The sequence below is a fragment of the Scaptodrosophila lebanonensis genome, unplaced genomic scaffold, assembly GCF_003285725.1.
Source record: "Scaptodrosophila lebanonensis strain 11010-0011.00,11010-0021.00 unplaced genomic scaffold, SlebRS2 tig00001410-arrow-pilon, whole genome shotgun sequence".
Classification (NCBI taxonomy): Eukaryota; Metazoa; Arthropoda; class Insecta; order Diptera; family Drosophilidae; genus Scaptodrosophila; species Scaptodrosophila lebanonensis.
In genome coordinates, this window is record NW_022060738.1 from 3,552,144 (window position 1) to 3,574,064 (window position 21,921).

Here is a 21,921-nt window from a genome sequence, read left to right on the forward strand (position 1 = left end):
GATATGTTTTTCTATATAATGTAAAAGACGAAAGCATATTTTTAAAATTAAAATAAATTTAAATGGAAATCAATGGAAAATGAGTTTAAATATTAAATCGGAGCAGAATTTTCAATCGCTTTGGAGGTTGAAAACAACATAAATTTATTAAAATGTATTTTTCCTCAAAGCTGTTTTAAGAACTGCCATTCAGCCCACAAAGTACAGACTGTTAAGTGCTAACAGCGCACTGTTAAGTTTACAGCACTTTCGAAGGCGCAAAACAGCAGCAGAAAGACCGACTCCGACTCCTACAGCTACGACGTCGCTGCTGAGTATACCAAGAGGGTGCATTCAAGGAGATCATGCTGCTGGCAGCTGTGAAGGATCAGTAAAGGATATGCGTCACAATACTTTGAAGAACTATCTTATGTACATATAAACCTGTATGATTGGCAGTCGCTTGAGATATATCAGGCATATGCGCCTGCAGCTCGGCCAACAATTCCGTCAGCTCCTGCACATCCTTACTAATGCTACACAGCTCCTCTTGTTGAAAATCTGGATTGATATGCTTGCAGAGCAGAATCTGACTGATTACATTGCCTAGATTTGACGGACCAGTGCGCGTTTGTGCTGAAAAATTCGAAAAAAAAAATTGGCAATGAAAATGTATAGATAAAAAACTGCCAATTATTTGGCACCACCTACTAAACAACTGAATAAAATTAGTTTTCTAGAAGAGGATAGTGGTGTATTGACGAAGGAGAAGTGAGATAACAAGCTCTATTCTTCTATCTAAAGGCGCAGCTGTGATATGAGCTTCGAACATGAAGCCTAATAATCCTTTAATTGTAGGTTTAACTAATGAAAAGGAGAAGAAATTCGTACGCCTACACCTTTATGTGGTTAACTATACATCCACTACGTCTAGAAGATAAAGGCCTTCTGTAAAACTGTATATGGATGAAAACGCAGAGCAGCTTTTAAGGGGTAATATATTATTAGCTCGAAAAAAAGATGAAATGTTAAAATCTAAAAAAACACGCTTCAACAAAATTTCACAAAATGATGAATGCATTGTTTTGTTTTGTATTTATTGTTAGCGCATGAAGCTAAATTTTATTTGGAATTTGATTTTTCCAAGCCACCCAAGACTCACGCGATTTTTTTGGCTTTTAACAAATCTTTGCTTTTTTGATGTAACCTTAAAGACGGATGTATGTTTATAGTCGTATGTGCTGTTTGGTAAGAATTGTTTTTTTCTTCTCACATACAAATAGGTTAAACTAAGAAACTAGTTTAATAATAATAAGAATTGTTATATACATACTTATGTATGTAAGTAAATAAGGAAAACCTTTAATATTTCCCCTGAATGTGTGCTACCATTTCCTTAAAGTAATAACTTATTCTCTTCGCACATGCAGGAAAAAGAAACAATCAAGCATTTAGAAACAACGAAACCACGCACACACATAAGCATTTGCAGTTGATATTAAATATATAAGGCGTTAATTCTTTGGATGCAGGCTATTAAAAGGAAGGATTCTATGTGAAAGGCGTTGCTTTTTCATATATTTCTATTGTAAGAGCACTTACCATAGTAGTCCGTCATATCTATGGGTACAAGTTGGATGAGCCTATAGCTCTTGATCAGCTCATGCGTAAACTGCTGCGTTAAGTAGAATAGCAAGGTCAGGTGCAGCTTTTCGCTGGGGCAGCCCAGACAATGGCGGGGCTGGGGCGTGATCACTTGGGCCATATGCTTGCAAGCGTCCACACAACTGCGACGTAGCTTTCGTATTTTTTCCCGTAGCTCCGGACAGTCCTTGGATTGACCAACATAGATTAGCAGCTCCCGGAACTGCGCCACAAAGCAGTTGATTTCAGTGATGAGCTGGGCAGGATTAGTGGCTAGAATTATAGCGGTCGCTCACTGAAAGCTTTAAAGGAACTAACCTTTTGAGGATCCCTTGACGGCAGCAGTAAATGCGGTAAGTAGATGGACAAGCGATGAGCTATAATTGTCGAGTTCCGTATCGCCAGTGCCGTACTGCTCGTTACGGCGTGTTTGTCGGCACTTGGGACCACGTTGGTCATGGCGTGCGGATGCTGCAATGGCAACTGTTTTGATACCTGCAGTGGGTCAATCTTTTTATACCAATGAGCTTGAAATTTGTGCTGCACTCAAAAGCATGCTAGAAAAGGCCAAGAGTGTGACAGACACTGCTTGTGTGGGCGCATGTGGAAGGGAGTGGAAGGGGTGGTTGGTGCATGTTTGCGGCTGCGTTATACAAGCAAATTGGGGTGCCTAGTTGGACTGCCTGCCTCATTACCTTGTGTCAACAAGCCATAGCAGCTTAACAACAACAAATGGGCCACGTAATAAAACGGTTAACAGCCACTGCCACCGCCCCACCCCAGCCCCAGCCAAAAGTAACCTGACCATATCCTCATAAACAAACAAAGATGCACATCAGATGCAAACGAGCATAACATTACAGATGTATGTGAACAGATTGTATTATTTCTCACCCAGTCATACTGTACTGAACTGAACATTAGACATGACCCTAAACTAAATCCAAGTCAGCTGTGCTTGCATACAGACGTGTTTCTCTATCGCTGCGCCAAAACTCATAATTTGTCAATTTATTTACAACATCTTACGTACACAGTGCTAATAATCGCGAGAAGTTCAATTTCGTTCTTCATAGAAACTGCTAGTGATCAAATAAATTAAAGGAATCTTTAATAAAATCACTAATTATAAAAGTACTTTTGAAGCGCGAAAACTATACAAACACATATATCAATACCAACACCGAGGCACTGAGTTATTAACATATCTGCATATTTGCATCAGCGCTCAACAAAGCACTCAACAATCACTCATCAGCGCTCAACAAATAACTCAATAAAACATAAACGAAAAAACTTACACTGAATATCATGGCACCGCAACCCAACAAACGCGCACGAGAAAACACAGTCACTGACCTTAAGGAGGGCCGCCAGTCAGAGGCTATATCGTCTAAAATTATGGCGTTGATAAGTCTCCGTTTTGAGGAACAGGCCAGCCTCATCACTGCCAATATGGGAGATGCTGAGCAGCGCATCCTAAACGTTCTGCTGGAGCGTTTCGACCGTATGGCTGAGGAAATGAAGCAACTACATGAGAGGGTGGATCAGCTTCATGAGAGGGTGAATACCATGGAGCGCGAGGTCGGTGAGCTGTCTTCATTGAGGGAGCGGGTTGGAGTGCTGGAGGCAAAGCTTGCTGCGCAGCTCAATGTCAATGCTGCCTGTGACCTGCGCATACATGGGGTCCCACACATGGAGGGCGAAAATGTACGTACCTTATACCACTCCCTCTGTTTCGCCTTAAACATTACACCACCGCCTAGGATACGGGAAATTTTTCGTCCAAGAAATAAACAGGTTTCGAATGTTGATCCCGACATAATTATTAAATTTGAAAATTTATATGAAAAAACCACGTTGCTGAAGGCAGCCGCAGCCTACCGTCGGCAAAGCAACAAAACACTAAGCTTGCAAATGCTGGGCTTTGATTCTCTAGCCCCCATATACATCAATGAGCAGCTTACAAGAGAAAGCTATATAATCTTTAAAGAGGCGATAAAGCTTAAAAAACAGAAACGTTTTGTTGCTGTGTTCTCACGCAGAGGCATAGTGCACGTGAAGCTTAGGGAGAACGAGAGTGCGCAGCCCATACAAAGCAGGGACGAGCTTTTACAGCTCGCTCATTATAATGAGCGTGGATTTCGCTCTCCCACTGCCTGAATTTCTGCCCTGTAAACATATGCTAGCTTTTAACAATAATATAAGCTTTAGGTCTAATTCTTGGATAAATAATTTTTTCATTATTCGTTTTCTTGTAAATGTAAATGTAATAATAGTGTGCAGATCATCTGTAAGTGCTCTTGATCTCTGTATAATGCGTGGGCGTTTGATTGTTTTTTGGACTCCATGCAAGATAACTTAAGATATGCTTCCACAGCGAACAGTCATTCCATTATTCGGGTTCTATGTAAGCAAAAGAAGGGTCTTCATATTTGTCACCTCAACGCACAAAGTCTAGTGAATAAAATGGACGAGTTTAGATCTTTGTTTGTCAATTCTAATGTAGATGTAGTGTGTGTGTCTGAAACGTGGTTTGTCTCTAGTCTTAATGATCAATATGTATGTTGTAATGGGTATAATGTCTATCGTTCTGACCGTGAGGGGCATGCGGGGGGTGTGGCCATATATGTTAAAAATAGTCTTAAATGCCAGGTGATTAGCAACCAGCCATTGGGCAGCAATCTGGAATATTTGTTTCTGCAAATATCAGGCCGCAAAAATATTGAAAGCATCCTTGTCGGATGTACGTATAGACCTAACAGACACACTGACTACAGAGACTTTCTGGATACCTTTTCCGCAGTGTCTATAAAATATAACAATATTGTCCTGGCTGGAGATTTTAACAGCAATATGCTAATCGAGCACCACCTAAAAGATGACATGATCGGTTTGGGCATGAGACTGGTAAATACTGTCTTACCTACACATTTCTCCAACACCTGTAATACCCTCCTTGACGTATTCTTTGTTAATGACACTAATAAAGCGATTCTTTTTGACCAGCTCTCAGCACCAGCTTTCTCAAAACATGACATGATCTTTTTGACGTATGATATCTACCTAGATCAAAATAATCATACAATCACTTATAGGGACTTTAGGAATATTGACATTAGGCTACTCTTTGATTACTGCGATACCATAATCTTTGACGAGATATATACAAAACCCACAGTAGACGAGCAGCTTGAACTTTTTAATGAACACTTTCAGCACCTTTATAATAGTTTTGTGCCGCTGCGACTAAAAGTAATTAAGCCTGTTAAAAACGAATGGTTTAGTAGAGAAATTGGTTATGCAATAATACGACGAGATCATGCTTTCAATAAGTGGAAACGCTATAAGACCACGGCTCACCTTTTGCATTATAGGAAACTCAGAAAAATAGTTGGGCTGAAAATCATAAATGCTAAGCGTGCCCATTACTCAGCCAAATTTACATCAGCCCTGTCATCAAGTCAGGTTTGGTCGGAAATAAAAAAGGTAGGGATTGGAAAATCCCTACCCTCCGTAAACCTTGACGTAGATGTCGATGAGCTTAACAATAAGTTTGTAGATTTAGCAGTACCTGAAGTTCTCGAAAATGCGTATGCGAACCATACTTCGCTACTAAACTGTGATATTAGTTTTAGTTTTATGTGTGTACGTGAATGTGATGTTTTAGATGCTATCCTCAAGGTAAAGTCCAATGCGGTTGGTCTCGATGAAATTCATCCTAAATTTTTAAAATTGCTACTCCCCAAACTTTTAACGCATATAACATATATCTTTAACTCAGTGTTTACAACCTCGTGCTTTCCGTATAAATGGAAATTCGGGAAAATAATGCCAATACCTAAGGGAGGCAATGATTTTCGGCCTATTTCCATACTACCGTTCCTCTCAAAAGCATTTGAACACCTGATGACAAACCAAATTACTAACTTCATGGTAACAAACTCACTATTAAGCGACAAACAATCGGGCTTCAGGAAAAATAGAAGTTGTATAACTTCAATATTAAAAATTACAGAGGACATTCGTGAGCAAATGGACAACAGTATGGTAACTTTTTTGACCCTTCTTGACTACTCAAAAGCTTTTGACACGGTAAATCATACCATACTCTGCACCAAACTTGAAAGACTCTATAACTTCTCTGACTCCGCTATACATCTAGTCCAATCATACCTGTCCTGTCGCCATCAAGCAGTCGTCACCTCGTGTAGTGTTTCGTCTTTTCTGTTAATAAAACGTGGAGTCCCACAGGGTTCAGTGCTAGGGCCCCTGCTATTTTCTATTTATGTTAATGACCTTCCATGTTCTGTGTCAAACTGCGATATTCACTTGTATGCAGATGATGTTCAGTTGTATGTTAGTCGTCCGTTAGATAGATTAAAAGAATGTGTACGTGCTTGTAATGACGATCTGTTGAAAATCAGTGAATGGGCGAGAATAAATGGTCTGGAAGTCAATCCGGAAAAATCTAAATGCCTGGTAATTTATAAAAAGAAAATTAACTTACTTAATCTAGAGAAATTACAACTGAAAGACAAACATATTGAATACGTAAGGCAGGCAAAAAATTTAGGGATAATCATTAATGAGACACTATCATGGCACAATCATGTTAATAATGCTGTAGGAAGAACGTATAGTGCACTTAGGTTTCTCTCTTTGACGCAGAATTTCCTCCCAGCCAAACTCAAGCTACTTATTGCTAAGACATACTTGATACCCTCACTATTTTATGGAGTAGAATTATTCGGAAACTGCGACGCCGTAAGCCAGAACAAACTAAAAGTAGCCTTTAACAGCATTGCACGTTATGTCTTTAATATTAAAAGAAGAGAATCCATAACGGAATACGCAAAACTAATTTTTAACTTGACTCTTAACTCCTGGATTAAACTTAGGACCCTAATTTTTATACACAGAACCATTACTCGAAAAGAGCCGAATTATTTGTATGACAAAATTTCATTTACCTCTTCAAGAAGAACAAATAATATAGTCTGCATAAGATATAGATTATCTTGTTCCGAAAAACACTTTTTTATATTTGCTGTTCGTCTGTGGAACGAGTTACCGCATGGCTTAAAAACAATCAGCAATGAAACGCATTTTAGAAATAGAATTCACGCGCACTATCAAGAAAATACCTAAATGAAATAAAGTAAGAGCACAATATTAATACATTTACACTTAGTAGGCAACATTTTTGGTCAGATTATAAAATAATAATAATATTAATAATACGAACCAAATACACTTTAAATTTATGTATAATTAAAATGTATCTAATATAAATAGGTTAAGTACTTGAATTTTAATAATATCTAAGGAAATTTAATTAATGTGACTAGTGCATTAATTTATAAGAATCATTCTTGTAGCACTAGGAATAAATAAATAAATAAATAAAAATAAATAAAATAAACTAAGTACATAGTTAAATACAGAACACGAAACCCCACAACATACATTGTATCTTTGTGCCTATTAACTGCTAGAATATTAATAATTACTTTAGCAGAAAAAGTGCAGCTCAACTTTATGATTAAATATCATTCATATGAAATCAGCTTAAGTCAAACTCTAGAAGATATATGTATGTACATATAACAAGAATTAATTAACTGCTGTAGTGTGCATACATAAGGAGTACACACTGTACGCAGTGCACTCTTAAGAACATACACTGTAACACTTTATTGCAGTGAATAAATTAATTCAAAAAGCCAAGCATAATTCGGACGCGATGTAATATGATCGCACATGCATTGGGCGACATAAGTGCAGCGTCAGTGCAACTAGTGTCAGCCACCTCAAGTGCACATAACATTCTCCCTCGCGCTCTCGCTGCCAACAGCGCTGAGTACAAATACATAAGTAAAATACATAATGCGGCCGCTCCGCTGCCGGCGTCTCTGGCAGCGCAGCTACGAGGCCTTAGCTAAGTTCATTTTAAGTAAAATGTAAGAAATCAGTATAAGTTCAAGTTTTAAGATTGAGTGTCATAAAAGTTAATAAATAATTAATAAAAACTCATAATAAAAAGTACGTATGTTATTACATGGCGACCGTGACAGTGTCCTACATAGGACCGTGATAGTGGTCCTGGAGGACCAAGGACAGAGGAGCTGATATACCATAAAAACGACCATAATAACGGCAGGAGGACAACTTTAAAATTCGGAAGACGGAGCTTGGCATGGACATCAACACAATAAAAATACTGAGTGAGTAGAGTGCGCGAGTGATGGGTAAACGCGGAGGTGTGCACAATAAAATTAATAAGAGAATAGCACATTTAAAGTGGCTTTTATTCTCAACTGCAACACCACCCGCGTGGACAACGGCCCAAAAATTGCAGGCAGAACTTGACTATTTAAAGTCAATAAGCAAAAATGCGAAACCCGACTCCGCAACTCGCTCCACTCGTATTGAAAATATAAATAAACGTGAAATAATTTTACCGCCTTCACCCAAGCAACTGCCAAGGAACGCAAAAAGCTGCCCAACGGACTGCGAGGGACCATTGCACACCCCACACTGCGAGTACACGTGCCGCCACTGCACGATACGCAATTAGGAGCAGTAAGTGTGAAAGGCATAGGACCGCCTTTTGCACCACCGCTGGAAAAACGCCGACGACAACTGTAAGTGCGGGAGGCAGGCCGCCCCTTGCACCAACGAGGGAGCATCAGCGTGCCACACCGGCGACGCCCAGCTGATGCGGGAATACACCACATCAAATAGCGACAAGTGCGGGAGGCAAACCACCACCAGCGACAACGAGGGAGCATCAGCGTGCCACACCGGCGACGTCCAGCTGATGCGGACGCCACAAGACGACAATCCCAAAAAGGGACACCAGAGGAAAATTTAATGATTAAGCAAAGATAAAAACTTATAATGCAAAATTTGTAATGCATATTTAAGTTAAAATATATATATGTAAGAAAAATTGTAAAAAAAATAGCCAATAAGAAAATTGTAAAATAATTAATAAGGAAAATTGTAAAATTGAGCGGAACCTTTTCTGCCCGATTAGAAGTACAGCCCGTAAAGCTGTACGAACAAATAGGCAGGAAAATTGTCAATCTTTTAATAGTATGAATGAGGAGCAATAGTATAAGTAAGATAGATCAGATAGAAATATATAAGCCATATAAAAGTGGCATAGTTACCGATAAAATAAGTAATATACCCAAAATGGGTTTGATAGACACTAAGGTAGTAGATTCCACTGCAGGAATTGTCAATAAGGTGGAATCACAGAAAGTAGATGTAGAAATGATAAATATCCTGTTGGTAGTAATCGTTGTGTTAATGAGTGCGAATTTGTTTTTTAAGCTGTATAAGCTACACAATAAATGCCTAAAAAAAAGAATTCTGAGTAAGGCAAATGACTTAGATAAAATATAAAAAAATATACAGCGATTACTGCCAGCAGCAAAAAAAATTATTAATAAATAAATATAAATAAAAAAAGGACATTTTTCACCAATGTAAAATTATAATATCAGGTATGCCCAAGAGTGGAAAGAAATCCACACCTAGGTAGAACCAACCACTATGCACAATGGGTAGATGACCAGGACAATAGATTTAAACAGTAAATAATAATTATGAAATATAGGAATAGAATAGAAGAAACATAAATAAATAAAAATTAATAAATAATAAATAAAACATAAAAATTAAAAGTAAAAAAAAAGAAAGGGTGTTCAACTTAATTACCTAGGAGTCCAATGGAAAAAAAATCTTGCTGAGCATCAAAATTATCCATAATACATGGACTGGAATGCTATATGCGGGAGAGTGCAAGAGCTGAGAGCTGAATTTGATAAATCATACAAAAGCCTCACTCAAAATAGGCCAATACAGATTGGTACATTGAATAAGCACACCATCAAATTGGTGCATTATTATAACGAGATCCGAGAGATATTCCTAGAAAACAAACCTAGGCTCACGGATCTCCATTGGACTCAGGCTTCAGACGTTGTCAAACGTCTAAGAGAACAGCTGCTCGCTGTTAGGGAAAGACATGGCTTGGATATACACTTGCCAAATGTCATAAGTAGCGCGGCGACATATATAGCTGTGGACGAAGATGAAGTAATGTCTATAAGTCCCAGGTCAAAATCGCCAAATACGGCATATGTCAGCATAATTTCGGAAGAAGATTCCAAAAGCGGACTTACTCCCAATAACAGCCCCGCAAGAAGCGAACCGGCTGACAGCCTCAACGCAATAGTAAACAGCCCGCAGTTGCGAAAAATGTCGCAGACACAGATACAATTCTTAAAAACGGCGTCATCTCTGATACCGGAGTTTGATGGCAAAGCCGAAAATTTGAGAAGCTTCTTGGACGCGTTGCAGTTGGTGGACTCAATTAAAGAGACACACGAGTCAACGGCAGTCCAATTAATAAAAACAAAGCTCAAAGGCAACGCACGCAATTTAATTAGCACTGAGAACTCAATTGCTGAAATTGTTTGCAAACTTTCTGCCACTGTAAAAGGTGACTCAGTTGAGGTTATTACAGCCAAACTGATGAACCTTCAACAGAAGAGCAAGACGGCTAATCAGTATACCCAAGAGGTAGAAAAACTGACAAAGTCTCTAGAGAGTGCATACATAAACGATGGACTTTCATTGGAGATAGCCGCTAAATACAGTACGCAACATGCTGTAAAATCAATGATGAAGAATTGTAACATTGACAGGGTAAAGCTGGTAATGGAGGCCGGCCAATTCAACAATATGAATGAGGCTGTCTCCAAGTTTGTCAATAGTTGTACCGATGCAACTGGACGAACAGATACAATTTTGTATTATAAAAACCAGCAAATAGACAGACGCTTCAGTAATAATCATAGAGCCAGAGGTAATAATAACCATCGCGTTGGAAATAGCTATCGTGGTGGAAATAACTATCGCGGTGGAAATAACTATCGCGGTGGAAATAACTATCGCGGTGGAGATAACCATCGTGGTGGTAGAAACTACCAGAATGGCTACCAACGAAATAACAGCAATTATAACCAAGTCCGACTGGTGCAAACCACGTCGGAAAACCAGTAAAAACCCTTGGGATAAAGAAAACTGTGGAACAAACGGTTCACGCAATAAACCTTAATTTCAATCTTTATGTTACACTAAAAAATGAAGCAACACATAAGTTGTACACATTGCTGGTTGATACAGGTGCAGATGTGTCTTTAATAAAGGAAGATACGGACTCGTTTGATAACGTCAATTATAATAATATTACTCAATTGTCCGGTATAGGTGAGGGAACAACCAATTCCAAAGGATCGGCAATGATAGAACTCCTATCAACATGCTATGCCATCCCTCATGACTTTCATATAGTAGATTCAGACTTTCCGCTTCCATGTAATGGAATAATAGGTATAGATTTTATGAAGAAATATAATTGTCAAATAGACTTAAATCAGGAGAGTGATTGGCTCATACTGAGACCTAATAATATTGATCACTCAATAAAAATCCCAATACATCATACACTTCAAAATAGTTACACAATTTTGCCAGCAAGATCCGAAGTCGTCCGAAAAATTTCCATAAATACTACAAGCAAGTATATATTCATACCAAATCAAGAAATTCAAAACGGAGTATACATTGGGAACTCCATTGCAGACTCTAAAAATATTTTTGTCCGAATTTTGAATACCACAGATAAAAATGCAATCATTCAGTTAAACGAAGTAAATTTTGAACCATTGAGTGATTATGAAATAATAGAAACAAATATGAACAGCAGTCACATTGAGGTCTTGGACAAACTAAGTAAAAATTTCCCACCACAGTTCGAACACGCTCTTACGGAGATATGCACCAAGTACATTGACGTATTCGGAATAGAAACCGAATCGATATCAACCAATAATTTCTACAAACAAAAGATAAGAATGAAAGATGATGAACCAGTTTATATTAAGAACTATAGAATTCCACATAGCCAAAAAGAAGAGGTAGACAAGCAAGTCGAGAAGCTAATAAAAGACAAAATAGTAGAACCGTCAGTCTCAGAATATAATAGCCCATTATTGATAGTTCCAAAAAAGTCATTGCCGGGTTCTGATAGTAAAAGATGGCGTTTGGTGATTGACTATCGCCAGATCAATAAAAAAATCTTATCCGACAAGTTTCCGTTGCCCAGAATTGATGATATTCTCGATCAATTGGGTAGAGCTAAGTACTTCTCATGTTTGGATCTGATGTCAGGATTTCATCAGATAGAGCTTGAGGAAAGCTCCAGAAACATAACGTCTTTTTCCACGAGCAATGGCTCTTATCGCTTCACGCGATTACCATATGGTTTAAAAATAGCACCAAATTCATTTCAAAGAATGATGACAATCGCATTTTCGGGTATAGAACCTACTCAGGCATTCTTATATATGGATGACCTGATTGTCATCGGGTGTTCAGAAAAACATATGATTAAGAATCTTACAAGCGTTTTTGATTTGTGTAGAAAACACAACCTTAAATTGCACCCCGAAAAGTGCTCATTCTTCAGGCACGAGGTAACCTTTTTGGGCCATAAGTGTACTGATAAGGGTATTTTGCCAGACAGCAAGAAATATGATGTCATAGAAAGGTACCCAGTCCCAACGGACGCTGATAGCGCTAGAAGATTCGTTGCATTCTGCAATTATTATAGACGTTTTATAAAAAATTTCGCCGATTATTCGCGGCACATAACAAGATTATGTAGAAAGAATGTTAAGTTTGAGTGGACCGGTGAATGTCAAAAAGCATTCGAATATTTAAAAGTCCAGTTGATGAAGCCTACGTTGTTGCAGTACCCAGATTTTAGCAAAGAATTTTGCATAACGACGGATGCGAGTAAACAAGCTTGTGGAGCTGTACTGACCCAAAATCATAATGGGACACAACTGCCAGTAGCGTATGCATCAAGATCGTTTACAAAAGGGGAAAGTAACAAAAATACAACGGAGCAAGAACTGGCAGCCATCCATTGGGCAATAAACCATTTTCGACCATATATTTATGGCAGACACTTCACAGTCAAAACCGATCATAGGCCCTTAACTTACTTGTTTTCAATGACGAACCCGAGCTCAAAACTGACGCGCATGAGACTTGACTTAGAGGAGTATGATTTCACAGTTGAATACCTCAAGGGAAAAGACAACCATATAGCAGATGCGTTGTCGAGAATAACTATAACAGACTTAAAAGATATACATAAAGGAAACAAAATACTAAAAGTCACTACAAGAAATCAAAGTAAACAGAAAAATCTCTGCGCAGAGAAAGACAAAGTAGATTTGCATAAGCAAACTAAAAATAAAGCTTCAAAGCCCAACGTATACGAAGTCATTATAAATGACGAGGTACGAAAAGTAGTGACCTTGCGTACGACAGATTCAACATGTTTACTAAAGCATGGAAAAAAAGTCATAGCAAGAATTGATGTTAGCGATATGTACTCCAATGGAATTCTCGACTTAGGTCAGTTCTTCCAAAGGCTTGAAAGGCAAGCCGGTGTGCTTAATATCAGCCGACTCAAAGTGGCACCGAGCGAAAAGATTTTTGAAACAACTTCAATAGAATCTTTTAAAGAAATGGGCAATAAAATATTGAAATCATTAAGAGTAGCGCTACTCAAGCCGGTGACCCAAATAAATAAAGAAAAAGAAAAAGAAGCAATACTGTTTACATTCCATGACGATCCAATACAAGGAGGCCATACGGGTATAGCAAGAACAATGGCAAAAATAAAAAGGCATTATTACTGGAAAAATATAACAAGAGACATTACAAATTATATAAAAAAATGTCGAAAATGTCAAAAGTCGAAATCGACTAAACATACCAGAGCCCCATTGATAATAACAGATACGCCAATAAAGGCTTTCGATAGGGTAATTGTGGATACGATCGGTCCACTACCTAGGTCAGAAAAAGGAAATGAATACGCAGTAACTTTAATCTGCGATTTAACAAAATACCTTGTAGCCATACCAATAGAGAACAAAAGTGCAAAGACAGTAGCCAAGGCTATATTTGAACATTTTATTCTGAAGTACGGTCCAATGAAGACGTTCATTACGGACATGGGAACAGAGTATAAGAATTCAATAATTGAAGATTTATGTAAAAATCTAAATATTAAAAACATAACATCTACTGCACATCATCACCAGACTGTAGGAACCGTGGAGCGAAGCCACAGAACATTTAATGAGTTCATCAGGTCATACATCTCAGTCGACAAATCAGATTGGGATGTGTGGTTACAGTACTTCGTATATTCTTTTAATACTACACCCTCAATGGCACATGATTACTGTCCATATGAGCTAGTTTTTGGTAGAACCTCAAATTTACCAGAGTATTTCAATAGCATAGATAGAATAGAACCACTTTACAATATAGAAGATTATGCTAAGGAATCTAAGTTTAGGATAGAACAAGCTTTGAAAAGAGCAAGATTAATGCTAGAGTCAAATAAACATAAACAGAAAATTAGTTATGACAAGAATAGTTTAGATCTGAAGTTAAAAATAGGAGACCAGGTTCTATTGAAAAATGAAACAGGTCACAAGCTAGATTTTAAATATACAGGACCATATAAGGTAGAAAAAGTAGAAGAAAATAATAACATAATAATATCAAATAATAAAGACAAAAAACAAACAGTACATAAGGATAGGTTAAAGATTTTTAATTCGTAACTTGAAGTATGGCCATACACAAGCATAAATACATATATATAAATATCAATAAATACAAAAAAAAATATACATCAATTTTCTATGATTCCATCGAAAAAAAAATAATAATAGAAAGAAAAAAATATATATATATACATATACATATAAAAAAAAAAAAATAATAAAATAAAATAAAAATAAGATAAAAAAAAAAAAACAAAATTTATACATACAAATAAGTATATACATACATATATCAATTTTCCCTTTAAAAACATTATTAAACAAACAAAACAAATAGATTAATAAGAAACGAATCATAAAGATATAAACATATTTCATAACTAGATATACATGAAATTAATAGATAAATAATTTAGAAAATAACTTCATAATATTACGTTATTTTTCAAAAGGAGGGAGATGTAGTGTGCATACATAAGGAGTACACACTGTACGCAGTGCACTCTTAAGAACATACACTGTAACACTTTATTGCAGTGAATAAATTAATTCAAAAAGCCAAGCATAATTCGGACGCGATGTAATATGATCGCACATGCATTGGGCGACATAAGTGCAGCGTCAGTGCAACTAGTGTCAGCCACCTCAAGTGCACATAACATTCTCCCTCGCGCTCTCGCTGCCAACAGCGCTGAGTACAAATACATAAGTAAAATACATAATGCGGCCGCTCCGCTGCCGGCGTCTCTGGCAGCGCAGCTACGAGGCCTTAGCTAAGTTCATTTTAAGTAAAATGTAAGAAATCAGTATAAGTTCAAGTTTTAAGATTGAGTGTCATAAAAGTTAATAAATAATTAATAAAAACTCATAATAAAAAGTACGTATGTTATTACACTGCTCTTTTATATTATTTACATAGTATGTCTCCTGACTAAAAATGTTTTTATTCGATGCTATTTCTAAATGTGAAAGATGTAGTTCTTAAATAATCTTTTAGGTAAGTTATGTAATGAAAATTATAAATTATATATTTCAACCTCACTATACGCTGTAATATCCATCAAAACACATTTTTTAAGAATATCTAATAACATTTTTACTTATGTATAAATTAACAAAAACCGTTAAAAGTATGTTGTAAAAAAAACACGCCATGCTTCTCTTCCCAGGGTGTCAGCAATCTGTTTCTCAGCTGACACGCGATTGTGTTTCGCATAAGTTAGCAGCCCCGCATTCCCACACGTGAAACGATGGACAACAAAATATTTGTGCGCTGAACTCATTCAGGCTATGTGTTGTGTATTATGCAAGCAGAGATTGTGTGAAAATCGCCGAAAATCCAATTGAATGTACCTACAAATTGCCTCCCGCAGTTGGCTGAAAACGTAGCAAACGAAAATGTACCGTTTGTTGAACGTAAATCGCGCATCGGCTGTGCAAAAAGTGTTGAGGCTGCCGCCCCCAACCTGCTGTGGGTGTAGCGGTTCCCCCGCCGCGCAGAATTTCACACAATATCAGCAGTATTATCAAATGCTGTACCGCCAAGTGCCGACCAGAGCGAAAAGTAAGTATTTCGATAGACCGAAGTAAATACTTATTTATATTTGTGTCCATTGCTTTCAGTAACAGCGGTTCCGTTTCCAGGTCAGGGCAATACGTCAACGCCGGCGGCAGCGACGGTAACAGCGGCGCGCATACAGTCCACGACACCCACACAAACAGATGCGCTGGCGCAGAGCAAGAAAAAGCGATTGCGCAAGCCACGTTACGCCAAGTATGTGGAACTCTTAGAGGGTAAGCTTTCAGCATTCAGCAACTCCAACCAACATAATTTTAAACAATTTAGATATATTTTTTGGCAGTGACTGAACTGACGGCCAGCGAGCGGAAATCGAAAGTAAAGCGCCTGAAGTCCAAGAAGCTGTCCGAGTTCATACAGAGGACACAACAGCAAATTCTGGAGAAACGCGCCAGGGAGGAGCGACGTGCCAGGAAGAACAAAAGCGGCGAAGAGACCCTCAGACAGCCCGTGGAGTATCAAAAAATCAATCTAGAAGTCTTGGACAGCTCCATACTGGAGTCTGGGATTTACGACGACCGGCCGTTGATTTTCTTTGGCAAGGATGAGTACACGAAGCAAGTCGTATCGAATCCGGAGGAGATGCAAAACATACTAAAGAGTTTTCACAATTTTCGTGAAATTATTGAAAGCATGGAACATGAAAAGCAGGAAAACTCGGAGGCTGCGTTGTCAAGCTATAGGTAGGTTGCTGTGACTATCGGATTAAAGACAATTCCGTGACCCATCTCGTTGAATTTTTTCAGTTTTAATGCAGCTAAGCATGCTGAGGAGTCGGAAGCGTTGGACCCGTTTGAAACAATGGAGCCCTACATAGCACCACTGGAGAAGCCCACCGAAACGATTAAGCCCAGCCTTAACCCAGCTACTGCCAAGTCCAAGAAGCGGTGCGTTCATCCAGACCATGTGTCGTTCATTTATCTTACTCCTGCCTCTTCTCCTCTTCGTTAGGTTTAAATCCAATGTACACAGGAACGAGGAGCAGGAACGTATGGCGAAGCAGCGAGCTCTACACATCAACCTGACAACCTATCTAAATGTGTGCGTCTCAGCCAATATGCTGCATCGCGGTCTATCCACCATTTTCTCATACCGAGCCCGTGCCAAGAATAACATCAAACAGAACTACAACAGTGTCATTACAATCGACCTGTACAACATTTTATTGCAGGGTTATGCGTCCAAAGGCTCTTTCGACCGTTTCCAAGAGCTATTTAAGTTGATCAAAGAAGATTCCCTCTCCTTCAATGAACAGACTTACGCAGCCATTTTCGAGTGTCTAGGGCGCTTGGAGCCAACCGATCAGAATCTGAAAACCATTCGTGAGTACATCGAGCAGGCACAACAAAATGGTTTCTCTTTGGATCAAATTATGGATCGCTCGAAGTTTATATCTGATCAGCGTGACATTGCTCTCGACGCCATAAAACGTATACACCCCGATTACATGCCCACTTATGTTCCGCCCCAGCTAGGATATGACAATGAGCTGTTGAATCATTTAAATGAGTATGTAATGCCCGTGGGCGTCGAGCCTATGGATGCACAACACACATCCGACTTTGCCATTATGAAGCCTAAACGAGGCTTTAGCAAAGAACTGCTGGAGCAAATGGCCCGAGAGCAACTGAAAACCGAGCTGGATGGCAGCATAACCATCAAGTCAATTGAAAAGCCCAAGGAGTTTGTCAATGCGCAATTGTGTGTAAGTTCTATATTCACTACAAACGGCCATAAAGTAGCTACATAACATAACGAAGGCCAAAAATTTAACACATTTATAATGCTAACTGAAAATATTGATGATAAAATCGGTCGAGTCATTAGCAAATTAAATATTTTCGTCATTTTTAAGAGTTTTATGAGGCTTTTTTAAGCGGTTGTTAAAAAAGCCGTTTAATCAAAATATATATTAAGTATTTAAACAAGCTATAACAATCGAAATATTAATTTAATTTACATGCTTCAAAATGTTTATACTTCAGTATTTTACAGACCATTTTATCTATAAATATAACTTATATAACAGTTGTGGCTGCAAATTGGAAATTAACATGTTTTAACACCCCCTAACAAATTCAATTTGTGGAGCTACCAACAGTTTTTCCCCTTAGATTAATTGTTAGGTTCTTGCTTAAACACTTCTTAAATTTAGAAGCTATAAAGGATAGTGGATATATTATATTACAACTAAACTAATGTTTATATATATGTTATTGCACTTATCTTATAGCGCGATAAACTTAAGGAGCTGGAGCAGAACTGGCGCAAACAAATTTCAGCGGCAATTGTGCGGGATCTGAACACGATGCGTGCCCAAGTGCGTTTCAAGCCGCACGGCTTCATGAATTACTACACATATCTGAAGTCTCTGGACACTAGTCACTTCGTGGACATACTCGTCAAGGAGATATATAAGCTGGCTGAGGGATCCGAGACGTTTAGCCCCACAGTGGGTCAGTTGCACAAGGAGCTGGGCCAGAAAGTGCAGCAGCGGTTCCAAATCGAGCAAAAGAAAGGCAACGGAACGCTGGAGAAGGTTGGTGAAATTTATAGTGCGTACTGCGATCTGTGGGAAAGCGGGCGCAGCGATGACAACACACGTCAGATGTGGCAGCGTCTGGTGCACGAGCACCGCCACAGTGGTCCCAGCATGGACTTGCTGGAGGTGCCCTGGCCAACGAATGTGCAGGCAGGTGTGGGCCGCTTCCTCTACAACATTCTCATGCGGGATATAAAACTAGATGCGCACATTATGCGGCAGAAGGCTAAGCCGAAGCAGCAGAACTTGTTGCCCGCATTCTATACACTGTTCCGCAACCAGGGCAGGCTGGTAAAGGAAGAGGTGAAGGCGCATCCGGTGCTGTCCAGATTGTTGCGCGCCTCACGCCAGCAAACACTAACCTTTGAATCGAATTTGGTCCCCATGCTGTGCCCGCCGCAACCCTGGAGTACACCACACAATGGTGGTTATTTGCTGAACAAGTCAGAGCTCATACGCCTTCCCCATCAAGCGGTTCAGCAATGGGAGCGCATCAAGAGCTCCAATCCACAACATCTCTATCCCGCACTCGATTCGCTCAATCAGCTGGCCAGCATTCCCTGGCGCGTTAATACGCAGCTGCTGGATGTCATCATTGAGGTATTCCAGAATGGTGGCGATGCCAAGCTCGATGTGCCCCAGCCGCCGAGCTCACTGCCGCCGCTGCCTACGCTGCCCAGCAAGGAGACTGATGTGTCGCATGCGGAGCGTGCCAAGCAATTTCGTGAGAAACTAGGCTATCGACGCAAACAGGCCGAGATGTACAGCTTATGGTGTGATGCGCTCTATCGGCTATCACTGGCGAATCATGTAAGTATCTGAAATTGTTATGCGATTATATTTATAACCAAGAAGCTTTCCATTTTATTATAGTATCGGGACAAAGTATTTTGGCTGCCACATAACATGGATTTCCGTGGCCGCGTTTATCCCGTGCCGCCTCATCTCAATCATTTGGGCTCCGATCTGGCCCGTTCCATGCTCATTTTTGACCAGGCTCAGCCGCTAGGAGTGGACGGCTTCAGCTGGCTAAAGCTGCACTGCATCAACTTGACAGGCTTGAAGAAGCGCGATTCAGTGCGCGAACGTTTGCTTTATGCCGAGGAGATCATGTCCGATATACTAGACTCTGCGGACAATCCACTCACTGGTCGCATGTGGTGGGCCCAGTCCGATGAGCCCTGGCAGACGCTTGCCTGCTGCATGGAGATCGCCAATGTGTATCGTTCACCCAATCCTGCCGCCTATCTGAGTCGATTCCCCATACATCAGGATGGCTCCTGCAACGGGCTGCAGCACTATGCGGCATTGGGTCGGGACGAAGCGGGTGCTTACAGCGTCAATCTAGCGCCATCAGCTATTCCGCAGGATGTGTATAGCGCAGTGGCCGCGCTGGTGGAGAAGACTCGCAAGGCGGACGCTGCGAATGGGCTGCATGTGGCACAGGCCTTGTCGGGCTTTGTTCGCCGCAAAGTTATCAAGCAAACAGTCATGACCACGGTCTACGGCGTCACTCGCTACGGCGCTCGCCTGCAAATTGCGCGACAGCTGAAGGACATCGACGACTTTCCCAAGGACTGGGTGTGGCCAGCCTCCACGTATCTCACCACAAAGACCTTTGAGAGCCTGCGCGAAATGTTCACCTCAACACGTGAGATTCAGGACTGGTTTACGGAATGCGCGCGTCTTATTTCAGGCGTTTGCAGCCAGAATGTGGAGTGGGTCACACCGTTGGGGCTGCCTGTGGTGCAACCCTACAATAGGCAGGAGTTGAAAGCCACCGTTCGCACTGGATTTCGGGTGCCAGAGGCCATGTCTATGGATATGTACGAAAGGCCCAACATTCTGAAGCAAAAGAACGCATTTCCGCCTAATTTCATACACTCGCTGGACTCATCGCACATGATGCTAACCTCCCTTCACTGCGAACGACAGGGTCTGACCTTCATCTCCGTACACGACTGCTTCTGGACACATGCGTGCACGGTGCCCGAGCTGAATCGCATGTGTCGAGAGCAGTTCGTCGCTCTCCACTCACAGCCCATTCTGGAGGATCTGTCCGAGCTGATGCGACGTCTCTATAGCTTTAAGGATAAGTGAGTGTTGCTGTCATATGCAATGTCAAGGTACTTTTAAATTAATCTCTGTTTGTTCACTTATTCCAGTGACTTTACGAATGATGGCTCTGTGGAGGATCTGTCCAAACGGCAATTGAATCGGACACTCAAACAGCTGCCAGCCAAGGGTGACTTCGATCTAAATAATGTGCTGGACTCTGTCTACTTCTTCAGCTAATCAGGATAGGTCTGCTCTTCTACACTCTTACATCTCGCGCGTCCTAATTGTACAATGTTAGGCCGCTTGCCAGCTAAGTCACTTAAGTATAGATGGAGTTATTCATAGTATCTCGTTCGTCAGGCCATGGAGTCGAGAAAAACGTTACATTTCAAATGTTATTGTTTCACTCGATGCTCTGATAGTTGCCTTATTTTTGAACATCCTCTACTTATTTGTTACAATTTGTTAAACATTTCGATGCTTTTAAAACCAAAACAACCAAAACAAAAAAACGACAAAAGCCCAGTGCAATGGCAGTGGCAGTGGTATATAGTATGTGATTTTGTAAATGTTTATATTAAATATACGAGTACATGTACGTATATAAAAAAGAACCGACTATTTGCATTGTTTTTGTTCAACCAATGTTTTGAGTCACTTGCACTTTCGCTCACTCAAATGTTTTTGCCTCTCAACGAGCGTTGCTCTCGTATTGGAGGGCATCGCTGCTCCTTTTTGTGCTGTTGGGGAGAAAAGTCGCCCGGCATTGCTTTTCGGTTTTCTTCGCGCTCTCGTTTCCATACAGAGCAAAAAAACAGCGATGTCGTAGTCGGTGTCGGTGTCGTTGTCGTTGCCGTGGCTCTTCGCTCAGTCTGAAAAGTTCACGCGGCGCGTCAAGAACGTAACGTGCGGCAGGCGTAGATGGACTGAAACTGAAAAAGCAGAAGAAGCAGCTTAGTAGTAGCAGCAGTAGCAGCAGCAGCACCAACGACCCAAGGTTTATTTTGAAAAGTGTTAACGCGTTGTAATATTTTTTGGTCAATTGCTGCATATTTCAACTTTGTGCGTGTGTGTGTGTGTAATTGTGTGGTACTCTGTTTATGTTTAGGCGAATTAAAAACCAAAGTGTTGAAAAGGTATTAATACCTAATTGGAAAGAAAACAGATCCAAACAATATTCAATTTTTTTTCTTCTCCCTTACCTTATCACACATCCATCGGATCAGCTGCCGTCGCTTCCTGCAGTTCAAATATGTAAGTAATAAATTTAAAACCATTCGATGCAAAACAAAATGCACAAAGAACAACAATAACGACGCGAGAGTATAAATTTGTAGCTTGCTCTGCAATTTCTTGCTATATTTCCCTTTTTATTTATTTTTGTCTCGCTATGGCGCTTTGTCTTCTCGTCTCGGTCCTCCTTTCCGTCACCACTCTATAAA

General features: G+C 39.9%; 2 protein-coding genes across 5 annotated transcripts; one reads left to right on the forward strand and one right to left on the reverse strand.

The window, feature by feature from the left end:
* Positions 1 to 113: 113 nt before the first annotated feature.
* LOC115630409 lies at positions 114 to 3,526 on the reverse strand. 3 transcript variants are annotated; one of them, XM_030526943.1, is made up of 6 exons: positions 3,342 to 3,525; positions 2,925 to 3,136; positions 1,942 to 2,094; positions 1,582 to 1,879; positions 424 to 615; positions 114 to 357 (listed from the first exon to the last, which is right to left on the reverse strand). In XM_030526943.1, exons 2-6 carry the CDS (start codon positions 3,099 to 3,101, stop codon positions 239 to 241), a joined length of 939 nt encoding a protein of 312 aa, XP_030382803.1. In that variant the 5' UTR covers positions 3,102 to 3,136; positions 3,342 to 3,525; the 3' UTR covers positions 114 to 238. The 3 variants fall into 3 exon arrangements, with proteins under 3 accessions (XP_030382803.1, XP_030382802.1, XP_030382804.1); XM_030526942.1 differs by having other exon boundaries at positions 1,942 to 2,106; XM_030526944.1 differs by having other exon boundaries at positions 320 to 357; positions 416 to 615; positions 1,942 to 2,106; positions 3,342 to 3,526.
* Positions 3,248 to 21,034, forward strand: LOC115630408 (DNA-directed RNA polymerase, mitochondrial). 2 transcript variants are annotated; one of them, XM_030526940.1, is made up of 9 exons: positions 3,248 to 3,333; positions 15,470 to 15,864; positions 15,924 to 16,094; positions 16,163 to 16,562; positions 16,626 to 16,766; positions 16,831 to 17,584; positions 18,113 to 19,231; positions 19,295 to 20,517; positions 20,587 to 21,034. In XM_030526940.1, exons 2-9 carry the CDS (start codon positions 15,699 to 15,701, stop codon positions 20,714 to 20,716), a joined length of 4,104 nt encoding a protein of 1,367 aa, XP_030382800.1. In that variant the 5' UTR covers positions 3,248 to 3,333; positions 15,470 to 15,698; the 3' UTR covers positions 20,717 to 21,034. The 2 variants fall into 2 exon arrangements, with proteins under 2 accessions (XP_030382800.1, XP_030382801.1); XM_030526941.1 differs by lacking the exon at positions 3,248 to 3,333 and having other exon boundaries at positions 15,436 to 15,864; positions 15,945 to 16,094.
* Positions 21,035 to 21,921: the final 887 nt, after the last annotated feature.